Consider the following 16,546-nt stretch of genomic DNA (forward strand, 5'->3'; position numbering starts at 1 on the left):
GCATTATGCTGACCAAGGAAAACTCAGTCCATATAGTAGAAAGAGAGAGAGCGTGCGTTAATATGTATGCTAATATGTATGTGTGACTGAGGGAGAGAATGATTAAGTTTTAACTGATTTTCCAATCACAGAAAGTAAGGAAACCCAGATTTGTACCAAGTTAATATTTTTGCCTTTGAAAGGTGCCCAGTAATTTTGATTTGTACGTGTGAAAATAAGTGGCCGAAGTAGGGAAATATCGCTTAGGGACCATTCCCACAGATATTTGGATCGATCCATCTCCCTGGGGAGTCTCACTAAATTGCTGTCAGCTTAACCGGCTTAAATGTCTGTCACGCCTACTAAAAGTTGTAAGGGGGTAATTAACTTTCGTGCGCGCTCGACTCCCTCTTGAAATGATAGCAATTTAGCCTGAACCCCCAGGGAGTTAGGTCAATCCAGATGGATCGATCTAAGTATGGGAACCCAGTCTTAGACAATAAAGCCACTCTTCATGTGGTAGAGAGAGAAAGAGAGAGAGAGAGAGAGAGAGAGAGTGTGTGTGTGTGTGTGTGTGTGTGTGTGTGTGTGTTTGTTTGGGTTTTGAGAATATGCATATTATTTATTTATTTTTTTATTTGCTTACTTTTAAAACTAATACCAAAAATCCATTTAATAATTATTTATTTACAAATTTTACAAAAACAGAATCAGAACATTATACTGATACTCATTTATATGTTTCTTTTTTAACAGACCAAAGTCTTCTTTGAACCAAACGAACGTATAACTTTCATCAAATGCGTTTGTATTTTGATTAAGTATACGCTGTAACGATGATACCATTATGCCATCATTATTCGTGTACATAAATACTTTGGAGTCTGCCAACCTGCAAACTAGGATAAATACACTATGATAAATATACTCAGCCATTTTTGATAATAAATCATGGCATATACATTACAGTTTCGAAATGTTTTATTATTTTTATCATGTATTTTCTCTTGCAACTGTTGCTGAGTTTATGGAATCAGCCAAACTTTAAAATCTTAAGTAATATTTATTCTCTGTTCCATGTTTTTATCACACTAAAAAATAATTTTTTTAAGCATGGACCATCACTAAATACTGCACTGCCATCTATTCTTCTGCAGCCTCATCTTTGGCAGTGTCGTGCACTGCTTCACGCTCCTCACCAACTTTATCCTCCATAATATTAGCCAGCCCAGTGGCTGGGTCAACGCTATTGTCCTCTCCGTCTGTGGCACTGGTGGTACCTGTGTCACTCTCTGAAGTATCTAAATAATAATAATAATAATTTATACAGTTTTATCAGAGAATGCATTTTGTAAACATAATTGCACAACATTGCCTTAATTACCTTTACAAAAATTAAGGGATAGACATTCTAATAATCTTTTTTTTTTCTTTTGTTTGAACATTTTATTTACACAAGGAACAGCAACAGTAAATATGTATTGCAGTTTAAAAGTTGGAACCGAATAAAAAAATTGGTGAAGCTAACATAAAATCTGTTTCTTTTTTTAATCATTTTGCCATACCTTTGCTGGAGTCCCCAGTTTTAGTCCCTTCAGTTTTCACCTCCTCCTCTTTCTTCTCTTCCACCTGGGGGGTGGGGGGCAAAGGGGTGGGGTCACTGGGGGGTGTAGGGGGTGGCACATAGGGGGGTGGGTATATCACTTCCTTTTCAGATATTAGTTCCTATTAAGTAGAAACAGTAGATTGAATAAGTAAAATAAAATATAATTTGCCACTGAAGTATTCAGATTATTTTTTTATACAATTTTGAGGAAATCATGTTATTTCACTTATTTTTGACAAATAACAGAGAGCAAATATATGGTGCTGTAATAACAAGTATGTTCCTTTGTCCAAGCATACCCTTAAATGCCAAATGTGATTTTTTTTGTAAAAAAGTTCACGAACTTTTTTCTTACTTAGCCATAACTGCTGCCACCCCATGAAAATTATATAATGCTTATTTTACATAGAAAATATAATTCTAATATTCAAAATGAAAATATACTTACAGCTAGTTTCAATACTTAAAATGTTTTTCCATATTCACCTCTTTGTTATCTTTATAATATTGCAACGTTTACCTTGACTATTGTTTGTATTTTGTCCTTGGTTTCATCACTGAGTTCAATGTCTTGTATCACACTCCAGTAACCCTTGGGAGACATGGTAGTAGGGAAGGAAAACACCAGACCTTCTGGAACACCATACCAACCTGAAACAAAAATGTGGACTAGTCTAATGCTAAATATAACACTAGTGGGTTTTAGGAAATATGGATGTTGAAAAACAAAAGAATTTCCCCTAAGGGACATTGTAAATGCACAGATATAATGCATATATGAAACTACTGTATAATTTTGCCCTATGGTAGTGTCTTGAAGGAGACACAGTTGTCTGGGATAAAATTTCCTCTTTGAGACAGCCAAACCCCCAAAAATGAAATGTCATATTAGTGGTGTAGGCAATATTATAGTGTGTCACAGCAGGTCCCTCAGCAAAGATGTTCTTTTCAAAGAATGAAACCTAGACTACAGATTGGTAAGAAAGAATCACCAAATGAATGTCATCAGTTTTTTCCTAATAATTAAGCTATCAAGAAAACGTCAGATTACAATACATTATACTTTAAAAAGGAAAGGCAGCCCTACCTTCAGAGGCCACTCCCATTGACCACATCTGACCACTGGGGGACCCATTCCACCAGTGAGCAAGCTGGCTGACCACTGCAGCCGCCTTGGATAATGACGGCTTTTTCCTCAAGGCCTTACCAACCATCTCCCCCCGAGCTGCAAGTTCTTCTGGGAATTCCTTCTCCAGCCACTTGTTGTCGTGAACAAGCTCAACGGCAGATCGAGAGAAAAAAGGAGGCCCCCAGATGGCGCCATCATAATTATGGGTCCGCGCAAGGGACATATCAGCGTAGCTTGTCCCCCCTACATTTCCCCATACTATAATGTCTACCACGTCAGCAGAATTGACTTTCAGCCGTTCCGAAATGATGGCCTTCGCGTGATTTTCAACCATACGGGAAAGCGCTACGATATTCTGGTGTGGTATCTGGGTAATATGTTGATGGAGAATGAATGTGTTGAAGTTCACAGGGCCCTCTCCCGCCACCAACACACGGGCGTTCTTTTTGGCAACCTCATCCAACACGTGGCCATAGTTTGTAAAACAGTCAGCGTTTCTTTTATACCAGTCATCTTTACTTTCCTCATCACTTTTTACAATATCGTCCAAGAAAATGATGGCTGAGCAGTCCATGAAAGCTTCCCTGGGATTTGTCATCACTGAAACTTTGCGTAACAGCCCATGTGCCAAATCGATAGCTTCCATTTGCACACCTTCTAAATATTCCATATTCTCCGCAGTGTCAAGCAAATGTAGTGAAATCTCTGTTCCCTTCCCAAACACATCACCTTGGCCAATACTACTTATCATATGGTAGCAGACATCGCAGCTGGCATTGGTGATGCACACTTTCAGTGGACGTGACCTTGACCTAAATTCCTCTTCTTCTTTATCAACTTCAATCTTGACTTTCAAGTTTTCTTCCCCTATTTTCTTCATGTCATCACTGACAAAATCTGATTTTATGCCATAGTAACCTTCAAAAGTGAAAAGACAGAATATTAAACTGGGGATGCTTTAACTTTTAAAATGAACAGACAGGATGTTGAAATCACTCAAAATATTATACTGTACAAATAACAATAAATGAATAAATAAATTATTCTATTGTTTCTTTGACACATTATGATTTTACAGGAAAACACTCACCATAAGCATACTCCTGGAAGTCATTAGCGCCACCTATCAACACCCCCTTGCCACCTCTGTCCACCAGTTCACGCCATACCAGTGGAGAGGAACCATGTATGAATCCCCGCTCTTTGCAGGTACTTTCCAACCAATTCTGAAAATCAAGGTGTGTACATTGTGTAAATTGTGATTAGTCTTATTGCTCTGAAGAAATTAAATAGCAGACCATTATTATTATTATTATTTATTATTTTTGTGTGTGAGAGAGATCTAGATAAAAAAAGGATGGTTAATCAATTGGTGCAAGAAATTCAATTCAACAGCCAACCATTAATTTATCATAACATAACTTATTTTCCCACCACTGACTTTCATTACACTGAGTATCATTTACAATACAGTAACTCTGAACTATTACGTGTGACAGGTTATTTTAAAGACACAGCTGTAATATGATTGTTTTTTTTAAAGAATTTAATATTTCAACCATTCGCATTTTTTACATCAATATATCAACCCATTCTATAAAAACATTGCACAGCCTACCTGCCATTTGTCTGGCTGAACAACGATCTTGTGTAATTTAAAATCCTCTAAATTATCTGCTAACGTATCTGCCAGCAGTTCACACCTGGCAAAGTATGGGCAGTTCGCCGCACCTGGAACCAATTTAAACATAAAAAACCTTAAAATTTACGTATTATTTTATTTGTTACTATTTATTTGGAATATGCAATGCAAAGTAGCATTAAGAAGCATAAAGCACAAATGCACATTACTGCAAATATGTATTTGTTATTTTCATGTAAAACGTTCTGATTGCAACTGAAAGTTGAAACGGTGAATAATTTTTGACATTGCCAGGTTCAGTTTATGAAACCAAAACAATTGAAATCCGTCATTCTGTTTTTTTCATCAACGTTCTGATGACAAACCTACAAAATATTTGCATTAAATAGTTAATTGTGCAGTCATTTCTGAAGTCAAAATAATCCTACCTGCTAGCACGATCTTCGCCATTTTGTTTGTTGTTGCCAGGCGATAAGAGAGACATCTATCGACAACACGGAGGGTCGAGAATAGCTTTGAGAGTATATCGATTAACTTTTTTCACTCCTGAAATTGGTTGTTATTACAGGTCAGATTAAATCTGTACATTGTGTTTAAATAGATTAAAAATATAGAGTCTCGGTATCATTTAGTGTAACTCTTATCTTAGGCCGAAATTTGTTCAAATTACCCATGAGCCTCTATTCACATGGTCCAACGTCAACATGGCTCCAAAAAAGAAGGAAACAGCACACGTGCAACAAGATTTAGCCTTAGATTCCGATCAACAGAAAGTGTTTCAAGAAAAGGTTAAAGAACTCAAAGCTAAGGTGAGTTTGGGAAACATGCGTGTCGTTACTTCAATTTATCTGCACGTATTTTATACAAATGTTCATTGAACGTGTACTAGGAGTAGTAGCACTACTACTGCTGTGTTTCACGTTTGTCTCCGCACTTGCTGCTACAAGTACAACCGGTACAGATCAAGTCCAGTGATAAGGAATAAGAAAATAACAAAAATAAAAAAATATAATCTGAGGGCCAGTCCTTTTTTTTTTTTTTTTTTTTTTGTTAACTCCTTAGATTGGTTTTCCCGATACTATATTAATATATTAATATACTATTAAACTTTTAAATTAAAAGTTGTATCACAAACTGAAAAATATTATACATGAAATTCTCAAACGCAAGCCTCAATTTTTTTTCATACCGTTAGCTTACAAGCTTAAATTGAGGCTTGTGTTTGAGAATTCCATGTATATCCAACAACCAAGCTAATGAACATTTTTGCTCATGAAAAATATTATTTTATTGAGTCTTATATACAGCGTCTTTTCTCTAGACTAAGCATGGGCTGTCCCAGCCTGGCGTGGTATATGTGGGTCACATACCCAGAGGATTCTTTGAACACCAAATGAAGTCATATTTCTCACAGTTTGGAAAAGTTAAAAGGATCAAGCTATCCAGAAGCAAAAAGGTTTGAGAAGCAAATGTTATATGATGTATTAGTTGTCAGTTTGATATTTATACTCCCCCTGCAAATGACTTGTTATTTCATGGGCCAGCATTTGGGCAGTGAAGAGATCAGTTAATTGATAACTTAGTCATGCACATTGAAGGGAAAATCATTTTTGTCTTAGGTTGAAGCATTTGCCAATTAACTCAACTGAACATGGGTAAAATCCTATTGGAGTTGTGTGTTACAGAGACAATGTATAGACAATTATTGCTTATTAATTGCAGCATGGTTTTCAAAGACAAATTCCAGTTTTCTCTAAGTTTGGCTTTTGATCTGTGTCATTTTGTGAAATAGGTTTTTAACTTTGTGATTTTCTTTTTTGTAGACTGGTAGACCCAAAGGCTATGCCTTCATAGAGTTTGAGAGTGAAGAGGTGGCTAAAATTGTGGCCGACTCCATGAACAACTATCTCATGTTCCACAGGCTACTGAAATGTAAGTACATGGGCAACAGTTTTTAGGATTATGCCTGATTTCAAGATTTTCAGTCTTCATTCTGATAGTTTTTATCATATGGCCTAATTGCAATGAAAAATTGTAATCTATGAATTCAGGCTTTTCAGTTTTTACAAGTTACACACATGAAAATAGGGGACATTAGCTTAATGGTGATCAGAATTGTTTGCTGTTTTCAAAAATAAAATTATAAAACATGGCACTATCTGTACACTTTTGAAAAAAACTTATTTAATTTGTCTAGTAAAATTTGCATCACATTGAATTAATTTTTTATGTGCATTAATACATATTCACAGACAGCAATTAGAAATTCAATAAGTGTAGATTTTTGTAAATTGACAAAATTTTTTTCACTTGTTTTGAGAAAAGTACTTGTTTAATAGAAAACAATATGGAATTTTTAAATGATTGACAATATGATAATATTTATTTATCATTTGTTGTATTTTACATGGTTGCTCATTTCTCAAGTATGTGTTAACAGGTAAATTTTGTCCTTCGGAAGATGTTCATCCAGACACCTTCGTAGGCAGTGGCAGAATGTTCAAGCGCCCTAAGGCACATGCCATAGTCAGAGATCGCCACAACAAACTGCCAACTCCCAAGCAGAGATTGCGTGCCATCAAAAAACTTAACACAAGGACCAACAAAAAGCTTGCCAAGTTAGCAGCAATGGGGATTGACTATAGCTTTGAGGGACTGGTGAGTTTGGAATATGAATAATGATAACAATTTTCTTTCTTAAAATTGTGCTACACAAACATCTCAGCATTATTTACCAATTTAATGAATGCTTGATGAAGATTTTTCTTCCTTTTTAATTCAGTTGACCAAAGTCAGTTGACAAAATGAGAACCATACTAAAGTTCATTTCAGCAACGAGATATTTGGGACATTTTATTTTTGTAGGGAAACAAATACAGCATATTTAAAACTGATGTGTTTTTTTTTTGTTAAACCAAAATTATGATTAACCTTTTCAGTAAACATGCCTACAGATTTCATCTTTATTCAGGATATTGTAATTGTTTATTCTGAACCACTTGAAATATGTAAAGTTGTTTATTTGTTTCTGCTTTAGTACAAAGAAAAAAAGAAGGTTGGTTGGATCAACCCACACCAAGATTCTGTACATATTTTAGAAGAAGATAGCAGTGAGGATGAGATCACATTTATTACACCCCCTAAGACTGTGCGCTCTTCGGCAGTTGGAGCCACCCCAGGGAAAACTCCTAAAACCCCCAAATCAAGAACTGCCACTCCAGATAGCACTGGAATAAAATCCACCAAGTTGTCTGGTAAAGGTAATACTACTAAAAACTCAGTCTCTAAAAATAAAACGAAGAAGACTAAAGCAACTAGGCCTCTTTTGACTTCATCTGAAGTTGAGAAGACAGTACAGAAATTGACTTCTGCGTCAAGTGGAGGTTTGAAAAAGAGGAAAAAGGAGGTGTTGGAAAATCAAACTGGATCTGCTAGAAAGGTGCAGAAAGTAAAGAAAAACTCAATGAAGTGAGAACTTATGGGATGTGTTATACTGGTCAGTTGGTAAATAATTGGAGTGACATCAAAAATCAATGAGTCATGCTTTTGCAGAGCGATTTGAAAAGTAGTGGCATACATATTTATTTACCAAAGTCGGAATGTATTTTTAAAAAATGTAACTAAAGTGTTATTGGAATTGAATGAATTTCAACTGGAATAATACTTTTGAAGACACAGGAAGGAGGAGGGGGCAGCTGGATACTGGTGCACTAACTGAAAGTAGAATGGAATGACTAGCTTCTAAACTCTTTCAGTGCTGAGGACGTATTTTGGTTCAGAATTGAATGCAGATCACTGTTACCATGTTATGTAGCATAATGAAGAAAATATGATTATTAATTATAATAAATGTCATTCATCAGTTTAGTGTCTTCATAGTTGTCTTTCTGTCATTGTTTGGGATGGTTAGAACAGTATCTTGGGATTTTTTTCAGTAACTGGTGCATTGCATCAGATTGTTAAGCGATTTATCTTTGAAAATTTACAAATTGAGCTAATTACACATTTTTGTTTTAAAGAAAAGTACAATAAAAGCCTTAGTTATATTTTTATGTTGTCTCAATCAATACTTTATTAAGATACTGTGTACATAATAACCATTTCTTATTTATGTGCAGTAAAGTCAAAGGCAATGCATAATACACATAACTAACCAGTTTTGGGAAATATGAAATTTATCCTAAATACTACCATTCTATTTTGACCTGGATCTATTTTTAAAAAAATAAATAATAACTGTAACATCAAGCACATAAACATTTCTGGATGTCCTAAATCTGCTGTTAAACTGATGAAGAGAAAAAAAATCTCACAAATCTGGGTATAGGCTAAATTGCTGTTAAATTGGTAAAAATGTGAATTTTTATTATAACCTGAAACTTATCATTTTATACACATAACCATGCTGCTGTGCATAACAAACCAAGCTAAAAAGTATCCCCTTACCTTTACCAAAGGTATTAATATTAGTTTACTTGGCTACTGAAAATGAAGTAGATATCAAACAAAAAATGAAGTACAATAATATGTATTAAATCATTTTGTACATCACTCTTATTTTTCATCATTCCATAATGCACACCATACAACCCACTCACACCAATATATCCTCAATGATTCTTTGGAGTTACCAAAGTCATTGGTAGAAACTCTAAATATTATGAAATCCATTTACAAAAAGAAGGATTTAAATATTGATATTTCTTTACTGCGAAATGTTCTTAAAATGTGAACCCAAGACATTCATATTTTAGAGCTATGATAACAAAATTGCAAGAAAAGTAGCACAATCAAATAGCTTGTATTTTTATCTCTCACAGCAGTCTTTCAAAATAAATATTAATAATTTAAATTTAATATATGCCAAACAGAAAAATGGACAGTGGACATGCTCTACAGAAAACGCCAACACTGATCAGTGACATCACTGCAATGATACAGCTTCTCATTTGTGCAATGCCAATGCAAGGAAGCATGTTTACATCACTGAAATACAATACCAAGGGTAAATATAATATATTGTGACTGGGATGAATAAAATTCTGAAATGATCACAAGATTTCTCCTTAATTTTACTATTACATAAAATGCCAGTAACAAGCAAGGTGATCAATATGTTAAAAAATTGCAAAATGATGTACAGTTTGAATTTGCTACGTATTATAATAATCATGTATACAAGACCTTTTTGTCATTCGCAATGTGAAGTATTTGGTAAAAAGATCATGTATTTAATATTGATTAAACTGGAGAAAGCCTTGCAAATGTGCAACTGAAATATTAGAAAATACAACAAAAACCAAATAAAACCAGCTGTATTTCAATACAGTGTGCATAGTTTTACTTTAAAAAACAAACAGTTTGCAAAAACTTTTTAAAAAATTAACAAAAAATAAAAGAAAAGAGGATATGGTTTCGAGGCAGTGTTCTTGTACACACATCTGTTACTTGAGGCTAGACCTCAAGTGTGCCACTCTTATCAAAATTCTTAAAATTGTAGGATAAGAAATGAGGTGCAGGTCTTCCCACCGTCTCCTCCAAAACAACTCACATCACAATTCTTCTAAAAGTCAATGTGTCTGATCATAACTTTTATCATTTCTTCAACTTCAGCTATAATCCTATCCACATCTTCTAATGTTGTTCATATGTATGTCTTTCATGCAAAATAACATGAACGACAAAAATTTACAATTATGGGTATGATTTGATAATCATCACTTGTTTCTCAAGAGAGAATCTGTTTCTAAATCTGGGTAAAAACATCACACACACGAAAATGACAAAGCAACTTCCATGGAGAATTTCTAAATTCCTCTTCTTTGCAACTTGCTGTCAGTATGTATCACACTTCTGGGGCTAAGAATGCTACTTTGACTGGACATTAGTCTGTGACACTTAGATAATGAAATCTTGAAGACTCGTCCAGGCAAACTGAGAAGCAAAATTCCACAAATGCTTGGTCTTGAAGGACTGAACTTAATATAAGCTCAAAAGTGCAGCTCAAAAGTAATACACTGGTTTGACAAAAAAATACACAAGTCCATCCCTGGCATTTCACTACATTTTGGCAGTATATTTCACATAGCATGACTTGAAATCCTAATATACAACTTTATAATTGTAATTTTACATGGGTCCCATGGTTGGCACTTGAATTCCAAAGTTTTGGGCTACTTTTGACTGTGCCATTGCAGCATCCAATAGAGAAAACAGGTGAGCCATCTCCATTTCTGTCTTTGCTAGGCTTATTGCCTTGTTAAACAGGTCTATTGCATTTGTAAGGTTACCCCTGTAAAATAATGGACAACATGCATTACCAAACTTCAAACACAAAATACTTGCATACCTAATGACACCTCAAATGATAAAATTACTAAAAATACTAACAAACACATGAATGTATATATGACAAATAAACATTTTAGATTAAATAACCTAAACTTGTTTATGATTAGTAAACTAGATCAAATGTCTTTGTTCCAAATCTGTATACTGTAATATACTGTGTGGACACCTACCTCTGGACTTCTATGGTTCCCAGTGTTTCGTATGCAAACTCACACTTATCATCTACCTCTAAGGCTTTTTTAATCATACTACAGGCTTCCTCCATATTCTGCTTCCATTGTAACCTTAGCAACCTGAAATAAACACAGGTATATTAAGTATATATAGCCCTGTACAGTGTTTCTGTGCATTTGAAAACTCCCCTCCCCCTCAAAAATGGAGACACGTTGTATTTCTATATCATGCAATTGTTTTATCAAATCCAAATTTATAACAATACGTTATATTCCTAACAAGCAGACAGATGCTGTGCGATAACTTCACTAGGCCAAACCCATCCAACCAGACCTTGTTACATCTGGAATTTCTCCCTACCAACTATGTTCACTTTTAAAATTCAAAATTTTATAGATGGTAATAAATGAATCCTTCAGCTAAACACTTGTATATATAGAAGAACCTGTCACTCACCCTCTGTGTACATAAACATTTGCATTATCTGGTTCTATTTTGATGGCTTTCTTGAACTGGTCATCTGCCTGGTCAAATTGCTGCTGGTCACACAGGGCCTGGAAGGACAACAGAATGTAGACACCACGATATGCAGCGCTGGTTTTGTTGCAATTATCAACATTACAACAATGATGTATCAACAGACATCATTGTATTTTTACGGCAACAAAGACATGTCAGCATTGAACTGTTACTTGAATGTGGATATATATATATGCATTGCTAGTTAATAACTTTCTGAAGACATTAGTACATCATATAAACATGTCCATATGGGTAGTGGGAGACAGGCCGGGAAGAAATACATGCATACTGGTCTGTTAACATAAAAATAAGTTTGACCAAGTAGTGTCCCATATCATATTGAGCCTGTTAAAATTTTTTTCAAAAAATGGCCAATGGTTTTGACTGACAGTTACTTCAATCTAAGGGACTTATGCAGATGCAAGACCTAAATGTTCTGTCTGCAACCCAATACCTATAGGAGAGGCGTTTTCATACTGACCTGGCCATATAAAGCAAAGGCTTCAGCGCAGTCGGGAAACCTCTTCAGGAGATCCTCAAATGACCTGACAGAGCTTTGCAGCTGCATGGGACTACGCTGGTCAAAGGCATGTCTGTATTCTACAATAAAACAAATCATATCATAATACAAGGCAGCATATTAAATTACACCGGTTGACATTTTCACAAATCCGAGCATGTCTTTAATTGAAAACTTGGGAAATGCAAGGATTACAGATGGAAGAGGTAAAAGAAGTAAAAAGGGGGTCCTGGCACATACCTGCGTAACATTTCTGAGCATGTGCAACAGCAAACTCTGGGTTAAGGGCCACACACTTGTCAAAATCTCTAAGTGCATCATCCATACGATCTAACAGAAGATTCAGCTGAAATAGATCACAAAATATCAAAACTTAACGAGGGCTTGTAAAAACCACAACTGTCTCAATCTATTTTAGGAATAAAGCATTATTATTTTTTAAATGAATTTAAACAGTCTGACTTTGACAAGATGAAAGTGGACTTCATAAATAGCTTTGGAAAAGGTGTACAGTTCCATATGGGGGTCTGGAGGGTATAAATAGAACACTTAAATATCATTTTTTTCTTATTAATCGGGGCAACCTTTATCTCCACACTAACCTGCCCTCTGTGATGATATATGTCCGAGTTTTCAGGATCCACCCTCACCGCAGTCGCCATGTCATCCAGCGCCTCCGTCTGCTCCCCTAGCTGAAGTTTCAGACTACCCCTCTTGATCAGAGCATTAGACTTTATCTGAAATAACAAATCACATGAAAAAAATTATTAACCGTCAAAAGGAACAATTCTACAGTTTGGCTAGGCGATGGGTTATACACTTCCAAATATGGACATTTTCAGTAGAAAGTGGAAATTAATTAAACGGATATTAATTAAGGACGTAAACACTTTGTCCACAATTATAGACAATTTCCTCATTCTTTTTTCAAAGAAATTAAAAAAAATATAGGAAAACCTGAACAGAATCATATACCCATGTATAGAACATTACCTTTTTATCAACATCCTCAAGGCCTATGACCTGGTTTAAATCATCAATGGCTTTTGTCCCTCGTCCAGCCAGCAGATAAAATGTTGCCCGCAGCAGGAGGGCTTCAGATAAATACTTGGATGTGGAATTGCTGATCTCCTGGGTGCACAGCTCTATCACATTATCATATTCTTTCTTGGCTAACTGTTTCTTGGCTTTCAGGAATGGACTAGAAGACAAAGTAGGGAAGGATTCAGCATTTTGTAGACAAAACACTTCATAAATTTAGCATTTTTGATAGGTGAAGGTGGATCACGAAATGTGCTCAATTCTCCACAATTATTTGAACTAGCACAATATTTACTCATAAGTAGTTAAATCTTCCTACTTTCTTTTATCATAAGTGAGTCCGAAAATTAATTTTTTCTGCTATCTTTAGTTATAAAGGAGTCCTAAATTTTCAACCAAAGTCTGACACGCTCAAGCTATGCTGAACAAAGAAATCCGACTTCCAACCCACCTGATTTGAGACCTGGATTTCCCTGGAAGCCCGTCCTTCATTTCTTTTTCTGGTGACTCATCCTGGTACTTCTCAGCCTCACTTTCAGCCTCAACGGTTTCAGGGCTCTCTTCATTCACCTCATTAAGGTTACTTATGATTGGATCATTAGCAAATGCAGAGAAATATGTCCTAAGGAAACTATGTGAGGGTGTCGTCTCTTTACGATTCTGAAAAATAATTTTGATACTAAACTCAGTTACTGAAAGAAGTAATTTTTGCCTATAAATAAAAAATTCATCTAACAAACTCTTCACAAACTAAGTTAAACAAAAAATTTAATTTCCACTTTCAGTATATTTCCATCATTCTTTTGAAACAGCCCACTCAGACAGTATAATATGATTTAAAGAGTTAGTTGAAATCTCACAAAGAAACTTGTTGCAGCTAAAATGCAACCATACCTTGTATGCTTCTTTAGCTTTGGATTTGCCCAAATCTTTTAATACTCTATCTGCCATCATTAAACTCTGCTGATTCTGAAAACCTTCTAATATACATACAGCAGTCACATCTGGAAGAAACCAAGAAAACCAAACTTACAGGATTAATAAACCAACAGTAATTCATTATCTCTTCAGAAAGAAAGGCCAAGCAATACGAGGACAATGTAATAAAGAAGAAAGAAACTGGAAATGATAATATCTTTACTAGGAGCTGCTAAAATTTGACAAAAATCTGTTTGCAAAAGTTGGGATAAGAGAGATGACATGTTCCAACATTGCCAGAGTTGAGATTACATATTTCAACATTGTAAAGGACAGACAGTCTCTTCTCTTAGGCCAACCTTGCACCCCTTCTGTTAATTACACATCTACTTAGCCAAGCACACTTGAGTAGAAAACATTTTTGCAGTACAGTAGACAAGTGCGTAAGTGGGGAGTTTTAAGATGGTACATTTAGAGGACACAAACTTATTTGAACCATTATGTCCAACGCTATCTCTAATCTCCGAAATTATCTCCGTCTACATCAAGTCAAATTACTTCAATACAGAATAAAGAGATGAGTACAAATATCATCGTCTCCTCTTGTTCCAAAATCTCCAACAGCAAATTTCACGGCTTCTCGTAGAGTCACCTGTCACAAACATTGCAGTAGTTGAGATAGCACACCTGAACATTTTAGTAGTTCAGGTAAAACAGACACAATATTCCAATTGTTTATATATAATAATTTACCTTCTAGGCACTGCTGCAGATCCCCTATATGCTCACATGCCTTAGCTCTCCTAAACATTGCCTTGGTGTATCTGGTATTGAACTCTAGAGCCTTGGAGCAGTCAGCTATCACCTCTGTGAAATTTTTCTAATAAAAAGAAAGAGTATATTCCAAAAGTTCCCCAATAACACCAATTGCAGCTCTGCTTGTAGAACATTCATACACATAAAAGTATTTAATATGGGAAAAGTTTAATTTTTTTTTTACGCTTATGTCTCATGGACTTTTATAAAGCCATGCTTAAATTTCCAATTCAAAATTTGTCCCACTGCATAAACTAAGTGAACGTGCACGTTTTTGAGAGTGCATGTGTTGACTGTTATGTAATTTTGCATGCATTCTAACTTTTTAAAACTTAATTCTGTTGTATGTATTTGTGGAAGGTACAAATATGATTTGATATAAATTTTTGGCTACATACATAAACATACATATCGCAGACTTACCAACTGTTCATGTGCTGCAGCTCTGTTTTGGTAGAAAGTGGAAATATCCTGTTTATTTTCAGGAGGACATATTCTAGGATATAAAAAATAATTCACGTCCATAATTACACGTATATACATGTGTATACAGTATACCAACTTCTGCTTTATTAGACATGTTAATGAAAAGAATATGGGGTGCAGTCTTAAAGAACTTGCTCATTATTATTATCGAAGAGCTTCTTACAAAGAATGGAGTATATAGTCCATTTATGTGTTTATTTATTTGTCTTTTATCGCCAAAGCCCTTGAAAATCTACAAAAACCCATCAAGGTATACTAACTTGATAGCTTCTGTATAACACTGGATTGCTTGGTCATATTTTCCACCTTTGAACCACTTGTTTCCTTTGTTTTTGGCAGCCTGGGCTTGTTCTACTGGTGTCTATAAAAGAAAACAAGTGTTAAAAAATGTTAAAAGAGATTCATACCATAATTTACAAGGAAATATGGGGCATTTATACAAATATCTCTTGCTAACAGTAGATGACTGGCAGCACTTTTTACATAAGCTTTAATTTTCACAAGGTAGCACTCCTATTTATCGTCTCTGATATGTAATATTTGTGCTCATAACTGGTGCACATAACAGTATAATGACAACCAGCTAGAGTTTCGACTGCAACACCATATGAAACTTTGAATTAAAGTTCAAGATGTATTTAAAATCTTACAAAGGCAGCAAATGCTAGTCCCATGACTAGATAATTTAAGAAAAAATATATTTAAAAAAAAGAGAGGTGGATTAATGACAACTTAGGCAAAAACAGTTAGCTAGTAAACATTTTCCGTAGCCAATAATACATGTGGCACTTAATTTCTCTTTGCTAAATTTCATTTACTAAAGTCAAGTACAACCGGTGTATACAACTAGACGAAAATTTTATCAACTCAGTCAGTCACTCACTAATAACATTGGTGTTTATTACGGCATACCAATATCAATTTCATCAAATTAATATAAATTAGAAATCACTAAATAACATTCATGCTGAAACAATTTCCAGTTTATAGTGGGGCTTTTAATCGCTGTATGAGTGCAAATGCTTTGCAATCAGACCTGTGGCTCTGCTGCCTTCGCCTCCGGTTGCTCTTCTTTCTTTTCTCCTGATTCAATATCTTTCTTTTTAGTCTCCAGATTACTCGATTTGACTCTGTTATAGTACCACAATCCTGCAAGACCAAGGGCAATAGGAGCGCCTACTGCAAGTGCAATTTTCCACTTCTCCCATCCCTCAGTCACGTTTTCTTTAGAAGCCATCTTTACAATACGAGAAAGGACGAGATTAGCAATGAACTTTGACCGTTATTTGACCTAGTAATGGAATTTAAATTCACACGCTTTTTCTACTTTATTGCATGAACGGAGTAATGCATCTACAGAAC

The 16,546-nt window shown here is 35.1% G+C and overlaps 3 protein-coding genes across 3 annotated transcripts; 1 reads left to right on the top strand and 2 right to left on the bottom strand.

The window, feature by feature from the left end:
- Positions 1 to 646: 646 nt before the first annotated feature.
- LOC106170262 (putative malate dehydrogenase 1B) lies at positions 647 to 4,917 on the bottom strand. The gene is made up of 7 exons (XM_013550056.2): positions 4,785 to 4,917; positions 4,333 to 4,445; positions 3,805 to 3,940; positions 2,673 to 3,632; positions 2,106 to 2,236; positions 1,545 to 1,704; positions 647 to 1,280 (listed from the first exon to the last, which is right to left on the bottom strand). Exons 1-7 carry the CDS (start codon positions 4,804 to 4,806, stop codon positions 1,123 to 1,125), a joined length of 1,680 nt encoding a protein of 559 aa, XP_013405510.2. The 5' UTR covers positions 4,807 to 4,917; the 3' UTR covers positions 647 to 1,122.
- Positions 4,918 to 5,005: 88 nt separating this feature from the next.
- Positions 5,006 to 8,643, top strand: LOC106151062 (MKI67 FHA domain-interacting nucleolar phosphoprotein-like). Its single transcript, XM_087018476.1, has 5 exons — positions 5,006 to 5,165; positions 5,678 to 5,812; positions 6,180 to 6,288; positions 6,797 to 7,014; positions 7,394 to 8,643. The coding sequence occupies exons 1-5, from the start codon at positions 5,061 to 5,063 to the stop codon at positions 7,826 to 7,828; spliced, it is 1,002 nt and encodes a 333-aa protein (XP_086874602.1). The 5' UTR covers positions 5,006 to 5,060; the 3' UTR covers positions 7,829 to 8,643.
- Positions 8,644 to 9,355: 712 nt separating this feature from the next.
- LOC106170274 (mitochondrial import receptor subunit TOM70) lies at positions 9,356 to 16,446 on the bottom strand. The gene is made up of 13 exons (XM_013550068.2): positions 16,221 to 16,446; positions 15,445 to 15,545; positions 15,122 to 15,194; positions 14,636 to 14,762; positions 13,859 to 13,968; positions 13,416 to 13,624; positions 12,917 to 13,124; positions 12,526 to 12,660; positions 12,164 to 12,269; positions 11,885 to 12,003; positions 11,338 to 11,435; positions 10,878 to 11,000; positions 9,356 to 10,648 (listed from the first exon to the last, which is right to left on the bottom strand). The coding sequence occupies exons 1-13, from the start codon at positions 16,419 to 16,421 to the stop codon at positions 10,486 to 10,488; spliced, it is 1,773 nt and encodes a 590-aa protein (XP_013405522.2). The 5' UTR covers positions 16,422 to 16,446; the 3' UTR covers positions 9,356 to 10,485.
- Positions 16,447 to 16,546: the final 100 nt, after the last annotated feature.

Source organism: Lingula anatina, chromosome 7 (assembly GCF_051362555.1).
Source record: "Lingula anatina isolate TDL-2025a chromosome 7, LinAna3.0, whole genome shotgun sequence".
Lineage (NCBI taxonomy): Eukaryota > Metazoa > Brachiopoda > Lingulata > Lingulida > Lingulidae > Lingula > Lingula anatina.